The sequence below is a fragment of the Mastigoproctus giganteus genome, chromosome 1, assembly GCF_048544385.1.
Source record: "Mastigoproctus giganteus isolate SK-2022 chromosome 1, ASM4854438v1, whole genome shotgun sequence".
Taxonomy (NCBI): Eukaryota; Metazoa; Arthropoda; class Arachnida; order Uropygi; family Thelyphonidae; genus Mastigoproctus; species Mastigoproctus giganteus.
In genome coordinates this window covers 246,099,304-246,120,001 of record NC_143575.1, presented here as the reverse complement: position 1 = coordinate 246,120,001, position 20,698 = coordinate 246,099,304, and the positions used below count along the sequence as shown (strand labels likewise).

Genomic DNA, 20,698 nt, shown 5'->3' with positions numbered 1-20,698 from the left:
TTCACAAAGGAGGTTCAAAGGCTGACACAATAATTATAGACCTGTGAGTATAACTACTGTTCCAGGAAAATTAATGGAGGCACTGGTTAAAGAAGCAGTGCAGGTTCATTTAGACAAGACTTCAGTTATAGCTCGATACAGCATGGTTTTGTTAAGGGAAAGTCTTGCCTGACCAATTTGATTGGATACTATGATGCAGTCACAAAAGAACTGGATGCAGGGAATAACTTTGATATTATATACTTGGATCTTAGAAAGGCTTTTGATACTGTTGCACATGAAAGACTGCTGCACAGATTGGAGCAGTGTGGCATTGGAGGCAAATTGCTGCTATGGATAAAGCAGTGGTTGAGGGGGAGAAGACAGAGAGTGGTAATCAATGGACACTGCTCATTGTGGACTAATGTTATTAGTGGAGTCCCTCAGGGTTCAGTGTTGGGTCCATTATTGTCTTCTGTATTTATAAATGATATTGATGATGGTATATCAAGCTTAATGTCCAAGTTTGCAGACGATACGAAGGTTGGCAGGGTTGTCAAGGACACCACTGACACTATGCTACTGCAACAGGATCTGGAAAGGTTGAGCAGATGGGCTGAGAGGTGGCAAATGAAGTTTAACATTGACAAATGTAAAGTACTACATATGGGAAACAGCAACCCCAGAAGAACGTATCAACTCTGTGGTACTACACTGACAGTGGTAATGAATGAAAGGGACCTGGGGTGGTTGTACAGGCAGATATGAAGTTCTCTGAGCAGTGCAGATGGGCTGCAAGAGTAGCTCATGGTGTATTGTCAATGATATATAGGAATTTTTCTAGCAGGGATAAGGAGGTGATTATTCCCTTGTATGGTCAATATATGGTCAATATTCCCTTGTAAGGCAATGATCAGGCCACACCTAGAGTACTGTATACAGGTCTGGAGGCCTCATTTCAAGAAGGATGTAGAGCTGCTGGAACGAGTACAGAGAAGGGTAACAAGATTAGTGAATGGAACAAAGGGGTGCTTTTATGAAGAAAGGCTTAAGTTTTGCAAATTACAGTGTCTGGAGACTAGGTGCCAGCGAGGTGATCTGATAGAGGTGTATTATTATTATTATTATTATTAGCCATATGGTGCAAGGAAGCCTGAGGCTTATGCTGCACCAGCCAAAAATAAAATTCCTGAGTTACCCTGAGAGAGAGAGAGAGAGAGAGAGAGAGAGAGAGAATTAGAGAGGAATCACCAAGAAAGAGAAGAATGATGATATAAAGACTTGAGTGGTTTGAGCATGCTCAATGCTGATGGGATTCTTCCTTTTAGTTAAAATAATCACCTGAGAGGGCATAAATTCAAATTAAGGAAAGACAGATGTAGGATAGTCGTGCGGAAATTTGCCTTTAGCCAGCAGGTGGTTGGTTGTTTGGTTGGTGGAACAGACCTCCATCCCTTGTCGTGGAAGTTGATAGCCTAAATAAATAAATAAATAAATAAATTTTCTGTTTATACTCCGGCACGACAACCAAGTCAGTAGAGTTTACAATAAATCTTCAATACAAATATTTATCGTATTTAGTAGTCAGGGGCTTGAACCCCGGTCCACTCAAGGAACGCGTGCTAAGCTCTCTCGCTCCTGACCACTGGGCTACGTCAGGCCAAATAAGTTTAAGGCTCAGCTGGACAGGTATTTTGAACGAACAGAGGGGTGAAGTGGAAGTGGTTTTTTTTGGATGATGCTGCATAAGCTTGCTTTCTTGCATCAAATGGCTCTAGTAATGCTAATGCTAAATCGGATGCATTCTACTTTTTCGTCAACATCATACACTGCAAACAGCCAAGTTTGCTTATGAAGATTGTGATCATGGTAGTGTTTGCCTTTAACAAATAACATCTCATCAATTTCGACAATATGTTCATCACTGCCAAGAAGAATTAGATTCGCCAACAATTTCCAGCTACATATGTCTCTTAGAAGTTGGTAATAATTTACTGCAGTATTACTACTTATATCAATATGTTCCATGGTGATGGTTAAACGGGTTTTCGTTGCCCAGTAGTAAATAATATACAATATATTTTTGCTGGTGCTAACTTTGTATTACAAAGAAACTGTCTTTCAAAATACATTGCTTTGTACAACAAAATCTGCAATGCCATGTAAAACCACATTGCCATGATTTTTATTTTTCTAATACACAAAAAATTATTAGTACAACAATTAAAATAATTCCTTCTTAATTAAGTTTTTACACTTCAAATAGTGTACGATTTCTTTATCTTTAGTTAACTTTCCTAATGTATAAATATTCATGATGAACGATATCTATTATGCTTTGACTCTGCAAGAATGATGTCAGGCACATTGATATACCCCATATAATGCAAGTATGCCGAAGTTTTCTTTTAACCAGTGAGTCATTGATTTGCTGGAACAAGTTGCCTTCACAGGCACTTGAGGCTGACAGTTTGAATAAATTCAAATGTAAACTGGATAGCTACCTATGTGAGGAGGAAAGCGTGCAATTTGCATTTTTTTATCTGCTTGTTTTTTTTTTGTTTTTTTATTCCAGTGCAACAAAAGCCTGTGGCTTCCTTGCACTATATTGGTGGATACTATTACCAACATTATTATTACATTATGCTTTATATACCATCAATATCATTAATAATCTCATTTGTGGATCTATCTGGACATGATATTGCCAAGAGGGATGCCTTTTTGTGTGTTTGATGTAAAGAGTGTGAGGATTATTATTATTATTATTTATTATTATTAGCCATATGGTACAAGGAAGCCTGAGGCTTATGCTGCACAAGCCAAAAAAAAAAAAAAAATTCTGAGAGAAAGAGAGAGAGAGAGAAGCAGAAGGGGGTCACCAAGAAAGAGAAGAATGATGATATCCAGCTCAGGACCTTAGGTGTGCCAAGCCCATATGACACTGATTTACTGGCCCACTCTATTTCCCTGTACAATCATTTATTATACTCATCAGAGTCATTAGGCCTATAACACGCTCCTACTCTCAATTTTGGTTTCCCAGTGCTTATGTCACACCAAACTGACTTGACACTCCACTGTCCAGCCATGTCGACTGGCTGTTCTTCCTTGGATTTTGTGTTTCTTAACTAATAGCATAACCCCTCTTCCCTTCCTATTCTGTCGATCCTTCCTGTTTGCATTGTACTCCCAAAATTCCATTTCTGCATTCCTTATATGTGCGTGACACCAAGTCTCTGATATCCCAACAATATCTGCCTTCAGAATGCTGAGTTCATGTCTAATTTCCTCATGTTCTTTGCACTGAATGCACAAAAACATTCCCTTTGACTGTATCTTGTCCTGTTCCAGATGACCTGCAAGCTTTAAACAAGTAGCAAATTTTGTATGGCCATGATTCTGCTGTTCACCAGAATAGAACCCAAAGGGCTTACATCTGGTGAGCCCCTAATAAAATAATAGTATTATTTTATTATTATATATATTAATATATACAGAATAAATAGTTCTCCCAGTGGAAAAGTTTGTCATCTTGACATCCATAAATGGTAAGACAGATCAGATCAAACATCAAGAGCATGCTGATTGTTTTCTTCAACAGTGTGCCAAACCCATTATTTAATTATGGGCTTGGCACACTCAGGGTCCTGAGCTGGATATCATCATTCTACTCTTTCTTGGTTATTCCCTTCTACTTCTGACTCTCTCTCTCTCTCTCTCTCTCTCTCTCTCTCTCTCTCTCTCTCTCTCTCTCTCTCTCTCAGGGTAATTTTCAAATTTTTTTTTTTTTTGGCTGGTGTAGCATAAGTCTCAGGCTTCCTTGCACCATATGGCTAATAATAATGTCTGGTAAATGGCACAGCAGCATCAGACCTTTTGAGATTATATCCCACCCAGATATCTGAAACTCCAATAGAATCTCCAGCTCAAGTATTTATCCGGGAACCAGCTTACCATATTCAACATTTGTCCATCTGGCCTTGATAACCACGAACTTTATCTTACCTGGTTCTCTTTGTATAGTGCTGCACAAGACAAGTTTTTGTTGTTTGTTTTACAGAGCAGGAAGTAAGAAATCCAGTTCTTCCTAAGTGTATATAGTTATAATTTGTATTTCTATTTAATTATTTAACTTTTGGTTTAACTTGACTGTAGAAAACTAAATATTCTGTATTCTCAACATTATATTAATACAAGTGCATGCATTCTTTAACTTAATGTTAGTTGTAATTTCTTAATTCATTGAATAGTAATTGTCATGTTTGTGAAGATGTTCTTCAGTCCCTATAGCATTTATGGTCCAAAGATGGGGTTCGGCAAGAATCCTGAAATGTCACCTGCTAACAAATTAGTGTAGTATCAAGCTTGTAGTAGTAGTAGTAGTAGCAGTGGCATGTGATGTAAGAAAGCAAGTGTATGAGCTTATGCAGCATCAGCCAAAAAAAAAAAAAAAATCACACCATTCCCATCAAATGCCTGTCCAGTTCCTCCTTAAATTTATTCAACCTATCAACTTCCACGATGACAGATGGAAGTTTGTTCCAGCAATTAACCACCTGCTGGCTAAAGGCAAATTTCGCACATCTATTCTACATATTATAGACCTGTTAGTTTAACTTCGGTTCCAGGAAAATTAATGGAGGCACTGGTTAAAGAAGCACTGCAGGATCATCTGGACAAGAATTCAGTTATAGCTCAGACACAGCATGGGTTTGTTAAGGGCAGGTCTTGTCTGACCAATTTGATTGGATACTATGATGTAGTCACAAAAGAACTGGATGCAGGGAATAACTTTGATATTATATATTTGGATCTTAGAAAGGCTTTTGATACTGTTGCGCATGGAAGACTGCTGCACAAATTGGAGAAGTGTGGCATTCGAGGCAAATTGCTGCTATGGATAAAGGGATGGTTGAGTGGCAGAAGACAGAGAGTGGTAATCAATGGACACTGCTCAACGTGGACTAATGTTATTAGTGGAGTTCCTCAGGGTTCAGTGTTGGGTCCATTGTTGTTTTCTGTATTTATAAATGATATTGATGATGGTGTATCAGGCTTAATGTCCAAGTTTGCAGACGATACAAAGGTTGGCAGGGTTGTTAAGGACACTACTGATACTATGCTGCTGCAACAGGATCTGGAAAGGTTGAGCAGATGGGCTGAGAGGTGGCAAATGAAGTTTAACATTGACAAATGTAAAGTACTACATATGGGAAACAGTAACCCCAGATCAACGTATCAACTCTGTGGTACTACGCTGACAGTGGTAGAGAATGAAAAGGACCTGGGGGTAATTGTGCAGGCAGATATGAAGTTCTCTGAGCAGTGCAGACGAGCTGCAAGGGTAGCTCATGGTGTCTTGTCAATGATATACAGGAATTTTTCTAGCAGGGACAGGGATGTGATTATTCCCTTGTATAAGGCATTGGTCAGGCCACACCTTGAGTACTGTATACAGGTCTGGAGGCCTCATTTCAAGAAGGATGTAGAGCTGATGGAACGAGTACAGAGAAGGGCAACAAGATTAGTGAATGGAACAAAGGGTTGCTCTTACGAAGAAAGGCTTAAGTTTTGCAAATTACAGAGCCTGGAGACTAGGCATCGCCGAGGTGATCTGATAGAGGTGTACAAGGCTTTGAATGGCTTGAGCATGCTCAATGCCGATGGGATTCTTCCTCTTGCTCAGAATAATCACCTGAGAGGGCATAAATTCAAATTGAGGAAGGACGGATGTCGGATAGATGTGCGGAAATTCGCCTTTAGCCAGCGGGCAGTTGGTTTGTGGAATAGACTTCCATCGCTTGTTGTTGAAGTTGATAGCCTAAACAAATTTAAGGCTCAGCTGGACAGGTATTTCGAACGAATTGAGGGGTGAAATGGGAGTAGTGGTTGTTTTTTTTTTTTTTTTTTTTGGCTGATGCTGAATAAGCTTGCTTTCTTGCATCATATGCCTCTACTAATGCTAATGCTAATGTCTTTTCTTAATTTGAATTTATGCCCCTTTAGGTTCGTAATCTGAACAAGCGGAAGGATCCCATCAGAATTCAGTGTGCTCAACCCATTCAAGGCCTTATATACCTCAATCAGATCACCGCGCAGGTGCCTAGTCTCCAGCCACTGCAATTTGCAGAACTTAAGCCTCTCTTGGTAAGAGGATCCCTTCATTCCCCTCACCAATCTTGTTGCCCTTCTCTGTGCACGCTCAAGTAATTACTCCCAGGTCTTTTTCATTTTCTACCACCTTAAGTGTAGTACCACACAGTTGGTATGTTTCTCTGGGGTTACTCCTACCCATATGCAGTACTTTGCATTTGTCAAGGTTAAACTTCAGTTGCCACTTCTTAGCCCATCTGCCCAAATTATCTAGATCCTGTTGCAGTAGCACAGTGCCATTACTGTCATTAACAACCCTGCCAACCTTTGTATCATCTGCAAACTTCGACATTAAGCCTGATATACCTTCATCAATATCATTGATAAATATACAAAACAACAGTGGACCTAACACCGAACCATGTGGGACTCCACTAATAACATTAGTCCACGAAGAGCAGCAGCCATTGATTACCACCCTCTGTCTTCTCCCACTTAACCATCCTTTTATCTATTGTAGCAACTTACAGTGGTCTCCGACAGTTTTTAAATTCTGTACAGTGGGATAAACTGACGATGTTAACAACAGTAAATTCTAAGTAAGAAGCATTCAAGGAATTAATCGTGGATGCTTCTAAAAGTTTCATACCTATTAAGAAATATTGTTCAAGGTTTAGGGCTAAATGGTTATCTAATGAACTAATGAGACTCGTAATAGAGAAGAAAAATGCATGGGATGCATCTAAATTATCAAGCGACTCAGAAGCTTATGGCAGATATAAGCTAGTCTGTAATCAGGTGACAAAGGAGGTTAGGCAGGCGAAGGCAGATTATGAGAAATCCTTGGCAAAAGATGCTAAGAAAAACAGCAAGGATTTCTTTACTTATATAAACTCTAAAAGGAAGGGGATGAATCTGATTGGTCCACTTGACATCGATGGTTCGACTGTTGATGATCCTGCTCAGATAGCAAACAAACTGAATGAGTATTTTGCATCTACATTCACACATGAGGAATTATTAAGGTTTGAAAATGGCAAAAGGTTATCAAATTGTAGCGGATACTTAATGATTTTGGAATAACTGAAAGCAAAGTGGAGGAGAAATGAAATTAAACATAAGAAAAGCACCTGGGGTGGATGGGATCTATCCAGTTATATTAAAGGAGGCGGGAAAGCAACTAAGCAAACCTTTAGCCATAATTATGAGAGCATCCTTGGAATCAGCGGAGGTTCCCACAGACTGGAGATGTGCAAATGTATCCCCAATTCACAAAGGGGGGATCGAAGAGTGACACGACTAATTACAGACCAGTTAGTTTAACTTCTGTTCTGGGTAAAATAATGGAGTCACTGGTTAAAGATGCATTGCAGGATCATCTAGACAAGACTGCAGCAAATTCAGACACAGCATGGGTTTGTATTATATGTGAGTTTAATAAAACCTATTTGTAAAAAATTTTCAGGTGGCATAATAGTATTATTTTATTATTATATATATAAATATATACAGAATAAATTTTACTAGTTCTCCCAGTGGAAAAGTTTGTCATCTTGACATCCATAAATGGTAAGACAGATCAGATCAAACATCAAGAGCATGCTGATTGTTTTCTTCAACAGTGAGGGATTTGCCCTTCTGGATTACCTACTGCCAGGCCAAACTATACATCAGGGACATAAACCATTTGTGAGAAATTTTCAAGAGAAAATGCACAGAAAAATGGTGCACATTGGATTGGCTTCTGCATCATGAGATGGCACTTCCGTAGCCAGGTGGACAAGAGCAGCAGCAGTGCATAATACATGCTTCTTGATTAGACCGGGGTTCAAGCCTGTGACCACCAAATATGGAGAATGTGGAAAGGGCAGTGAATGACCACCGCATATTCCCGTAGCAATATGGCCTTAGTTGCTAATGCTCATAAAAAAAAACCAAATAACAAAATAACATCATGAGACTGCACCAATCCTTGCAGCTTTGTCAGTTCAGCAGTTTTTAGCAAAAAACAAAATGGTGATGGTCCAATCCCCCCTTCCCTGTTCTTTTGACCTATCCCCCCCCCGGTGACTTCTTCTTGTTTCCCCCAAAATGAAAATCCAATTAAAAGGATAAAGATTTAAATACTTTGTGGAGATTTAGCCGAATTGCAGAAAGTGTTGGACAGCATCATGAAACAGATGTTCTGAGATGCTTCAAACAGTGGTAGAAATGCTGGGATCGATGTATAAACTCATGTGGGGGGGGTGCCCACCAAGAGTTTGACAACACACCCACAAGCATGTGATTCTAGACAATTATATAGCTATGACTGTTTTAATTTATAAAAATAGCTGTGGAATTTTCAATGGTAAAAAATAAAAAAGATAAAATAAATAAAATAAGCAAACATCTACCTAGTATGAATAAATATTTTACTATATATCTTTCCGCTTATTCTTATTTATTATTATTTTGTTAATTTTTTACCATGGCAAATTCTATAGACGTTTTTTTTTTTTTTTTTTTTTTTTTTTTTTTATATCCAAACAGCCGTAGCCCTGTAACTATTAGGAATCAGACACACATAAACTTTTAAAATTATTTTCAGAGAATCAATCTGATAGTATGGCCCATATGTTATGAAATATACCTTGAAAAATGATTCAAACCAAGCACTGGTATGTGATGTGCTGCACATAGGTGCTAGTCTAAGAAAGAGTAAAAAATCATAATCTTAACAATCAGTCATTGACTTTTACACTAGTTATGAATAATAACAGTTGTAGTTATATTTAAATATAAATTATCAATTCAGTTATTCTGAGCAGTTTGACAAGTAGGACACCTGGAGCAATATTCACTACACTTTAGTTAAATCCCTGAGTACTGTATTTACTGTTTTCAAGCTTTGAGAGTGTATCATGGTGTAGCGGAGTGGTCAGGAGGGAGAGTTCAGTAGCACCGCACTCTTTGAGTGGATCAGTGTTTAAGCCCGTGACTGCTAAATATGATTAATGTTTGTATTAATGATTTATTGTAAACTCTACTGACCTGGTGGTCATATGGAGTATAAACAAGAACTTTTTTTTTTTTTATATGTGTACATTTAACACACAAAGATTTTATTATAATGTATTCTTAATTTGGTACTAGAAGAAATAAAAATTACTTTTTCTTGAATCTTAAGGTGAGCATTTATAACAGACTACAGACATTGAAGGTGCCTCCGTAGCCAGGTGGGAAGGAGCAGCAGTGCTTAGCACATGCTTCTTGATTAGACTGGGGTTCGAGCCCATCACCACCAAATACAGAGTATGTGGAAAGGTCAGGGAATGACCACCGCATATCCCCGGAGCAATATGGCCTTAGTTGTTAATGCTCCTAAAAACCAAATAACAACAACAACAACAACAGACATTGAAAATGTTAAAATTTTTAATAAAGCCCTAGTATTTTGTGTGCCTTTTTATAGTATAGTGTAAACAATTAATTCTAGTCATTTAAATTTATTTAAAATAAATAAAGTTATGATTTTTGTTTATTACTTAATAAGTTTATAAATATGTTAATAAATTCTTGGCAGTATGTAGAATTATGCGTGTGATCAGTCAGCCAAGAGGAAATATGATGCTTGTTGGGGTTGGAGGCAGTGGAAGAAGAAGCCTTGCTCAACTTTCTACTTACATGATGGGTTATTTAATTTTTCGAATCACAGTCACTAAGAACTACAATGTTAATGAATTTCAGGATGGTGAGTAAACATATCCTCTCCCCTTACTTTTATCATTACTTTTCTTGAATTGATTACTGTGGACTTATAATTGTTTTTGGTTTTGTAAATATCCTTCCATCTTGTATTACTGATTTTTGAACAAAATTTTATATCCAGGTTGTTGAATGTGGATGCTCTGTGGGAAACATTTTAACAAATTATCCTGGAAGCCACAAAGCCACAAACATTTTTTGTTCCAGTAGTAAAACATCCCAAAAGGAAGATACCAAAATGAATAATGGGGGGAGAGAGAGAGAGAGAGAGAGAGAGAGAGAGAGAGAGAGAGAGAGAGAGAGAGAGAGAGGGGACAGATATTATACAGTTAAGGAAGAAAGCATGGAATAGTTACAAGAGACACTACCATATGAGAAATTACTGGGGGGAAAAAACTATGAACAAGGATTTTCATGTTTGTGAATGCAAAGGAGAAGACAACAAGATATATAGTTCCTTCCAAGACTTTATTTAATTTTTATTATAAAATGGCAAAATCATAGACACTTCATTATTTCATATATAGGTAAAACTTTTATTTGATTTTTATGATGAATTTGTGAAATCATAGTTAATCTAACCAGAATTGCAGGTGAGTTGAATTTTGCATCCATTCTTACAAATGAAAGCATCAGGGAAAGGGTAGGCAGAACAGAGAAAGTGTTGGCTAGTTGTAAGATTAGTGTTACAATGATCTCTGAGAGGTCAATCAGAATACTGAGGCTTATAGAGGGATTTTACTTTATGTGAATAACCTCAAAATTTCTGCATATCTAAATTATTTATGCTGTATAAGTAGATGGATATGGTATGTTCAGTTTTATTTTAAAAAAATGCTCTCAATGACTGCACCATACCATTAGAATTTCTGCTGTAATTGTTACCTGATTCAGGGATGATTAGATTATTTTAGAGTGGAGAAGGATAAGTGTCCCACCACTCATTCATAAGGAGTGGCTATGGTGGCGATGAGAAACTAGAAACTAATGGTTTTTTCCCCTTTGATGGGTAAGATAACGGAATTGGCAATTAAGGATACAACACACAGAAACATGACTCAGTTTTGTGAAATCATAGCTTTGGTTTATGAAATTCATAGTTCTTGTTTGCATCTTGCCTGACAATCTGGTTAATTGTTATAATGAAGTTAAAAGTGTTTTGCTGCTGGAAACAGTTTTGATATTGTATACCTAGATTTCATTAAAAATTTTTACTTTTTACCAGTTTGTAAAATACCCACCATGAGAGGCTGCTTTACAAACTGGAGCATGCCAGGATTACACGGAAGATTGTTAATTGGATCACAAGCTGACTGAATGAAAGGAAATATTATTTTTATTGTTGCTCTTATATTATTTCTTCCTGATTGCAGGATTCCACTCAGTGACAGGTACTGCTACCAAGTACACAGAGTGATTGTAATGTCTGGTGTTGCTGTTGGTCGAGGAACTCTCTGGCTATCCTACAGGTGTTCAGGATTGTGACTTTCTGGAGTTCCTTGTAGGTGTTCTTTGGGAGACCTATTGCTGCTAGGCTGCTATGTAGGGTCTTTGACACCATACCGGTGGTTGACATGATGATCGGGAATGTCATTACTTCTTGCATATGCCACATTTCCTTGACCTCATGTCTCAGGTTCGTGTACTTCCTAATTTTTTCCTCTTCGGATTTCTGGATATTGCTAGTGTTAGGCACTGCTATGTCAATCAGGTAGGTAGCCTTTTCTATCTTGTCTACAAGGGTTATGTCCGGTCTGTTGTGTGGGATGGTTTTATTATTAATATTAGCCATATGATACGAGGAGCCTGAGGCTTTCTTGTATCATATGCTGCACCAGCCAAAAAATTTTCTCAATTACCCTGAGAGAGAGAGAGAGAGAGAGAGAGAGAGAGAGAGAGAGAGTCAGAAGTAGAAGGGAATCACCAAGAAAGAGAAGAATGATGATATTCAGCTCAGAACCCTGAGTGTGCCATGCCCATACTAATCACATGTTAACCCCTGGGGTATACAGTACTCAAGGTACTCAAGTATATAGTACTCAAGGTGTGGAATGACCATTGCCTTATACAAGGGAATAATCACCTCCTTATCCCTGCTAGAAAAATTCCTGTATATCAATGACAAGACAGCATGAGCTACCCTTTCAGCCCGTCTGCACTCTCAGAAAATTTTATATATCTGCCTGCCTTTTCATTCTCTACCACTGTCAGTGTAGTACCACAGAGTTGATACTTTACTCTGAGGTTACTGTTTCCCATATGTAGTACTTTACATTTGTCAATGTTAAACTTCATTTGCCACCTCTCAGCCCATCTGCTCAACCTTTCCAGATCCTGTTGCGGCTGCATTCTGTCAGTAGTGTCCTTAATAACCCTGCCAACCTTAGTATCATCTGCAAACGTGGACATTAAGTTTGATATATACCATCATCAATATCATTTATAAATACAGAAAACAACAATGGATCCAACACTGAACTCTGATGGATTCCACTAATAACATTAGCCTACGATGAGCAGTGTCTATTGATTACCACTCTCTGTCTTCACCCAATCAACCATCCCTTTATCCATAGCAGCAATTTGCCTCCAATGCCACACTGCTCCAATTTGTGTAGCAGACTTCCATGTGCAACAGTATCAAAAGCCTTTCTAAGATCCAAATATATAATATCAAAGTTATTCCCTGCATCCAGTTCTTTTGTGACTGCATCATAGTATCCAATCAAACTGGTCAGGCAAGACTTTCCCTTAACAAAACCATGCTGTGTCTGAGCTATAACTGAAGTCTTGTCTAGATGATCCTGCAGTGCTTCTTTAACCAATGCCTCCATTAATTTTCCTGGAACAGAAGTTAAACTCACAGGTCTATAATTACTTGTGTCAGCCTTTAATCCTACTTTGTGAATTGGGGTCAAATTTGCACATATCCAGTCTATGGATACATCCCCTGAGTCCAAAGAAGCTCTAATTATTGCTAAGGGTTTGCTTACTTCCTTTGCTGCCTCCTTTAATATAACTGGATAGATCCCATCCACCCCGGGTGCCTTTCTTGTGTTTATCTTCAACAATTTCTCCTCCACTTTGCCTACATCATTCTCCTTCCTGAATAACTCCTCATGTGTGAATATAGATGCAAAATACTCATTTTGTTTGTTAGACACCTGATCAGGATCCTCAACTGTTCAACCATCAATATCCAGTAGACCAATCTGATTCATCCCTTTCCTTCTAGAGTTTACATAGGTAAAGAACTCTTTTCTGTTTTTCTTTGCATCCTTTGCCAAGGATTTCTCATAATCTGCCTTTGCCTGCCTAATCTCCTTTGTGACTTGGTTACAGACCAGCTTATATCTATCATAGGGCTTCCATGTCACCCATTAATTTATATGTATCCCATGCATTTTTCTTCTCTGCCATATGTCTCATTAGTTCATCTGACATCCATTTAGGCCTAAATCGTGAACAATATTTCTTAGTTGGTATGTAAAGCCAAGATAAATTCTTTGAATGCTTCCCATTTTGAATTTGCTGTTGGTAACATCATCAGTTGGTTCCACTGTATAGAATTTAAATATACAGTCTCAGACCATCGTAGTCGCCTTTACGAAAGCAAAAACCCTTTGCTTTACCCCTGATGGTAGTTACTGCTTTGAGTAAATCCCACTTCAGCACACTGTAATCACTACCATCGTGGTTCCTTTATTTGCACATTCTTAATGCATGAAGAATCACTACTGATAATCAGATCAAGAGTATTCCTCCGTCTAGTTGCCTCCCGAACATGCTGATGTAGAAAACAATCCAATAAATCCACAAAAGCCTTGCTAGTGTGTGAGTGACCAACCCACAAATTCCAGTCAATATCTGGGAAATTAAAATCCCCCATTATAAGACTCTCTGATTTACTGGCCCACTCTATTTCCCTGTACAGTTTCTTATTATACTCATCAGAGTCATTAGGCCTATAGCACACTCCTACTCAATTTTGATCTCCCAATGCTTATGTCACACCAAATTGACTCGACACTGCACTGTCCAGCAATGTTGACTGGCTTCACTTCCTTGGATTTTATGAGTTTCTTAACTAATAGCATAACCCCCACCTCCCTTCCTATCCTGTTTATCCTTTCTGCACATTGTACTCTTCAAATTCCAATTCTGCCTTCCTAATATCTGTGTGACGCCACCTCTATTATATCCCAACAATATCTGCCTTTGATGTTTTGAGCAATACCTGAATTCATCAAATTTATCTACCAAACTCCTAGCATTGGTGTACACACAAGTGTACATGTACCTGTTTCTTTTCTTAGCTACCCTCGTGTTTTGCGGTACAAGACGACCCGTGTGTTTTCTTGTACTACAATGACTCCCAGCAGTTTCTGAAGTACCCTGCATCTTGTTTTCCAGGCTGCTGCTCATTCCAATAGAAGCAGTGCAAGAATCACTTTCACCTCTGCTAGTGGCTACTGTTAATTTATTAGTCCTTGTATTCCCCCCAAGCATTTATTAGTCCTTGTATTCCCCCAAGCTTTTCCGACCCACCTAACACTGCCTCGATAGCATCAGAAAATATTCTTGCACCCTTTCTGTTTATGTGTATCCCATCCCTGTAGAAGCAGTCTCTCCTGTTAACAATTACCGACCAGGCTGAAAAAAATTCTATCCCTTGAGCCTTGCACAATCTTTCCAGGGCCGAATTGATTGACAAGGCTCTCATCCTATACTCCCTGCTATCAAGTCTGGGCAGAATTGCAGACACTTTCAAATTCAACCCTAATACACAGCTTTTTTTCAACAGTGACCTGTACTTGTTAACTAATTCCCCTGGACTCCTACTCATTTTAAGAGGTGCCTCCATAGCCAGGTGGGAAGGAGCAGCAGTATGCAGCACATGCTTCTTGATTAGACCGGGGCTCGAGCCTGTCACCACCAAATACGGAGGATGTGGAAAGGTCAAGGAATGACCACCGCATATCCCGGAGCAATATGGCCTTAGTTGCTAATGCTCCTAAAAACCATCCAATCAATCAATCAATCATTTTAAGAAGGATGTAGAGCTGTTGGAATGAATACAGAGAAGGGCACCAAGATTAGTGAATGTAACAAAGGGTTTTTCTTACTAAGAAAGGCTTAAGTTTTGCAGACTAGTGTTTGGAGACTAGGCACCTGCGAGGTGATCTGATTGAGGTGTATAAAGCCTTCAATGGTTTGAGCATGCTCAATGCTGATGGGATTCTTCCTCTAGCTCAGATTATTCACCTGAGAGGGCATAAATTCAAATCGAGGAAAGATAGTTGTATGATAGATGTGCAGAAGTTTGCCTTTAGCCAGCGGGTAGTTCATTGGTGGAACTGAGTTACATCTTTTGTTGTGGAAGTTTATAGCCTAAGTAAATTTAAAGCTTAGTTGGACAGGTATTTGGAACGAATGGAGGGGTGAAATCGGAGCGTTTTTTTTTTTTTTTTTTTTTTTTTTCGACACAAAAAAAAAAAAAAAAACTTGCATACGCTTGCATTCTTGCATCGTATGCCTGTACTAATGCTAATTCCTTAAATTGTACACAATACATTCATTACCTAACTTTCAGAAGGAGATTACAATTTTGTTTTTTGATTTTATCATACAAATTTTAAATTTATTTTAATGTATTAAAGAAATTAAAGAGAGAGTGATCTGTATGCAACCAAGATAAGTTGTATATTATTTATGGCTACAAAGACATATTGCTGCCATTCTCAGCTGATTATCAGAAATCAGAATTTAAATTGAGAGGGAGAGGATATTATAAGCCTCAATGAATGAGGTTCTCATATTTATGTAAGAACCTCATTCATTGTTTCATTCATTCATTTTTTATGTAATTTATATTAAACATTCTAAGTTTGTCTTATAAATCTGTATGCTAAAAATTTTTTTTTTGTGGGTATTCTGCTTTTAACTGATATCATTCTTTATTTTTAGATATTAAGAAGCTGTATCTCCAAACAGGAGTAGAAAAAAAGCCAACAGTTTTTCTAATAGCAGACACTGAGGTTGTAAATGAAACATTTCTAGAATTTATCAATGATATTTTAAGCAGTGGTGAAATTGCTAACCTATTCAAATCTGAAGAATTTGATGAGGTTAGTTGAAGTAAGATCTATGGCAAATATAATAATCCCAAAATACATATGATTTTGTTAAAATATATTAACCTACATACAGTATTAATCAAAATACAAATAATTAGAAAGCAAATTTCAATGTTATAAAAAAATAACTGCTCAGGTTAGTTTACAGTTAAGAAGCCAGTCAGTCCTACATGAATTATTTTATGCCTAAGGAGTTAAAACTTTGGTAGGGGGTGATTATCCCATTGTATAAGCAATGGTTAGGCCACATCTTGAGTACTGCATACAGTTCTGGAGACCTCATTTTAGGGAGGATGTAGAGCTGCTGGAATGAGTACAGAAAAGGGCAGTGAAATTGGTGGGGAGAACAGAGTGGTACTCTTACCAAAAAAAAAGTTTTGAGTTTTGCAATTTGCTACTTGCAAGGTGATCTGATTGAGATGTTTAAGGCTTTGAATGACTTGAGTAGGCTCAGTGCTGATGGGATTCTTCCTCTTGCTCAAACTATGCACATGAGGAGACATAAATTAAAATTAAGGGTGGATGGTTGCAGAATAGGTGTACAGAAGTTTGCCTTCAGTCAACAGGTGGTCGATTGCTGTAACAAGCTTCCATCTGTTGTTGTGGAGGAGGAGAGGTTGAATATATTCAAGGAAGAACTAGAGAAACTATTGGAGAAGTTGGATAGGTGAAATGATTTTTTATTTTTTTTGGGCTAATACTAAATATCTGGTCTTAGATATTATGAGCTTTTGAGGAACTGTCTGTGAAGTCTTGTTTAGACTTCAGAAGGGTGTGGATGTATCTATCTGATCTCATCAAAAATTAGTTTTTTATGTACCTATCTACCCAACTGGGTATGTTTTTCTTAGTAACTTTTGATATGTGTTCAGTTTACGTTTTAAATTATTCTGATTAAAGTTCAATTTTACATTTTTCAGTGTTGGTTATTTTAAAAAATAAAATTATAAAAAATATTTTATAATTTTAGCATCATTATTGGTTTAGGCATGAGTACAATTGAACAATTCAACAGTTGAATCTAAAAAGATTGTTTTTAGTTTTGGATTTTAAAGCAGGTGTTTATAGAAGAATTAAATTTTAATTTTGTTCAGTACATTATATTATTTGCATGATTTCTGTTTAATTTTTAAGTGGGGCATTTTTAAAGGTAACTTATAAGCACTATTTTGATAGTTTTGGCCTAAATTTTTATTTTAAGGTAAATAGACTAAGGCGCATTTAGGGCTAGAGCCTCAAGCTGCGAACAAATTTAGACTATGTATATAGTCTAAATTTGTTTTGCTGGTTTTGCCATCATTGCATCACTTGGGTACCTACCCACTCACTGACGAAGGGCCAAATAGCCCTGAAACAGTGCTGTCTGGGTGGTGGTACCTATCTGAGAATAAGTAACATTAGTCTTCTCCTTAGGTGAAGCGTTACTTATTCGAAGTAGTGCAATATCATGGCAACTCGTTGTGAAGGCATTCACAATATGAGATATAACCTAAAACGATGCCACCTAAAAAATTTTCTGTTTATTCAGAAATGGCTGTGTATTATGATGCTAAGCACTTTATATACATAGTTTAAGGTAAATATGATTTTAATTAGAAAAGGTAAGTGTAATATGTCTTAGAATATTATGAATGGGGGAAATTAACACTGGTGATTCTATCCTTGTGACTAGCCTTTTTGCTTGAACTTGTTGTCCTTTATATGCAAAACTTTCTTTATATGATGGAAATTTATTTCTAATATAAAGGGGAAAAAAAACTCATCTCTGCATGGAAAGTAACAAATGAAAATTTAATGTAAAAAATAACTCGAGTGGGCTTACAATTAATTTTGATAAAAATTTTTAACAATGCTGTGGAATGAACTATGAATTAAAAATAATGAAGGCCATGCATATTGTTCCTTCCTCTGACTAAAAACAATAAAAATATTCAGAAACAAAGAGTCATATAGTTTCTTTCACTCCTGGACACATGCTGCATTTAAGGTCCAACTTCTTGGCATCTAAAGAAAGTATGTCATTCTTTATTCAGGCATTTTAAGTGATGGTGCATGCTAATCAACTTGCAATGAGGAAAAATGCTGCTTTGGAAAATTTCCTATGATCATAATATAATTGCTATTAGTTTTCTTGTTGGAAGAGAGGTCATATATATTCTGCCCCTTTGATGAGTTTAACACATTCACTACTTCCCTAACTTAGCTATGTGGCATCACATTTTAATCCACTTGAGGGGAACCACCTTACTTTTAGAACATTTTTCTTCCAATTTGACAGAAGAAAATCAGCTATTTTTGCCAAGAAAGCCCAAAAATGTTTCTTTCTTTTCCAGTCCAGATTGACTCAATCCCGTGGTTTTCAATGCTGAGTCAAACAGATTTTTGGAAATTTAGCAGCAAAAGTGCTAATTGATGTAATGAAGAGAGCAGCTCTCAGGACTTTCAAGAAGAAGAATGTCAAGAAGAGAAAAGATGGCTCTCAAATGTTTTGAATTGATGTAAGAATGATATAAATTCCAGACATTTCAGAAAGATCATGCAAGCATTATAGACTAGGTCTGCATAAGGAATGATTTCATTAAATATTAATTTGATTGAACTCTTTGGTTGAACAAAGAGATGGAAATCTGCCTCTTTATTCCAGTTGCAATGAAAGGTATGATTTTCAGATGTCATTATAAAGGTTGAAGGGTATAGTTATTATAAATGATATTAACTATACAAGATTCTGTGATGTATTTGAGCCCAAGTCCTTTTTCTTAAATATAGACTGTTTAGGAAAGGAGCCTGAGGCTAGAATTTATGTTATCAACGAATGACTTTACATTAAACATTGGGTTTAATCATTTTAATAGCTCAGATTTAATCAAAGTTCTACAGCAGTAATGAATTCAGGAAATTTTAATTACGCCCAGCTATAACAATTGTGATAAATGTTTTCAGAATAGAACAAATTTGGATTTTTTTTATATATTCATTCATTTTTTTTATCAAGTAGTATTACTAGGTGGCAAAATGATGTAGGCAAAACTTATTGAAACTTATTTCCTCCAACACTAAGGGGAAGTTCATGTCAATAAAAAATTACCCTATGGCTGAAAACAAATTTCTGCATAACTATTCTGGTTTTTTTTTTTTTTTTTTTTCAAATTTAAAGCCATATCCCCTTGTATGTGTGTGTTACCTGAGAGAGAGTAAAGATACTTTCAGAATTTGGGTTAGTGAACCGTTGTCAAGCTAAAAACAGTTAATTACAATATATATTCCAGTGTATAAGTCAACCCTTAAAAAGCTGAAAAATAATTCTTTTTAGCTTTTGTCAAGTATGAAATAGTAGTAGTAGTAGTAATAATAGTGGCATGTGATGCAAGAAAGCAAGTATATGAGCTTATGCAGCATCAGCCAAAAAAAAAAAAAAAAAATCACACCATTCCTTCCAAATGCCTGTCCAGTTCCTCCTTAAATTTATTTAACCTGTCAACTTCCACAACGACAGATGGAAGTTTGTTCCAGCAATTAACCACCCGCTGGCTAAAGGCAAATTTCCGCACATCTATTCTACATCTGTCTTTCTTAATTTTAATTTATGCCCCCTTAGGTTCATAATCTGAACAAGTGGAAGGATCCCATCAGAATTCAGTGTGCTCAACTCATTCAAGGCCTTATACACCTCAATCAGATCACAACGCAGGTGCCTAGTCTCCAGCCACTGCAATTTGCAGAACTTAAGCCTCTCTTAGTAAGAGGATCACTTCATTCCCCTAACCAATCTTGTTGCACTTCTCTGTACACACTCAAGTAAATCTACATCCTTCCTAAAATGAGGCCTCCAGTCCTGTACGCAGTACTCAAAGTGTGGCCTGACCATTGCCTTATACAGAGGGACAATCACCTCCTTCTCCCTGCTAGCAAAATTCCTATATATCATTGACAAAACCCCATGACCTGCCCTGGTAGACTGTCTGCATTGCTCAGAAAACTTCATATCTGACTGCACAATTACTCCCAGGTCTTTTTCATTTTCTACCACCTTAAGTGTAGCACCACACAGTTGGTACGTTTCTCTGGGGTTACTTCTACCCATATGCAGTACTTTGCATTTGTCAAGGTTAAACTTCAGTTGCCACTTCTTAGCCCATTTGCCCAAATTATCTAGATTTTCTAATAACTTTCAGTTACTACAAAATCATTAAGTATCCTGCTACAATTTTATAACCTTCTGCCATTTTCAAACCTTAATAATTCCTCATGTGTGAATGTAGATGCAAAATACTCATTCAGTTTGTTTGCTATCTGAGCAGGATCATCAACAGTCGAACCATCGATGTCAAGTGATCCAATCATATTCATCCCCTTCCTTTTAGAGTTTATATAAGTAAAGGTAAAGAAATCCTTGCTGTTTTTCTTAGCATCTTTTGCCAACGATTTCTCATAATCTGCCTTTGCCTGCCTAACCTCCTTTGTGACCTAGTTACAGACTAGCTTACATCTGCCATAGGCTTCTGAGTCACTTGATAATTTATATGCATCCCATGCATTTTTCTTCTCTGTTACGAGTCTCATTAGTTCATTAGATAACCATTTAGACCTAAACCTTGAACAATATTTCTTAATAGGTATGAAACTTTTAGTAACATCCACGATTAATTCCTTGAATGCGTCCCACTTAGAATTTACTGTTGGTAACATCGTCAGTTGATCCCACTGTACAGAATTTAAAAACTGTCGGAGACCACTGT

The 20,698-nt window shown here is 37.2% G+C and overlaps 1 protein-coding gene across 1 annotated transcript in view; it reads left to right on the top strand.

Moving 5' to 3' along the window:
- Window positions 1-20,698, top strand: part of kl-2 (dynein heavy chain 2, axonemal kl-2) — a 1,174,416-nt gene that overhangs the window by 716,971 nt on the left and 436,747 nt on the right. Inside the window, exons 46-47 of the mRNA XM_090369487.1 lie at window positions 9,641-9,808; window positions 15,790-15,950. Coding sequence (XP_090225613.1) covers window positions 9,641-9,808; window positions 15,790-15,950 — 329 coding nt within the window. The remainder of the gene's footprint in view (window positions 1-9,640; window positions 9,809-15,789; window positions 15,951-20,698) is intronic.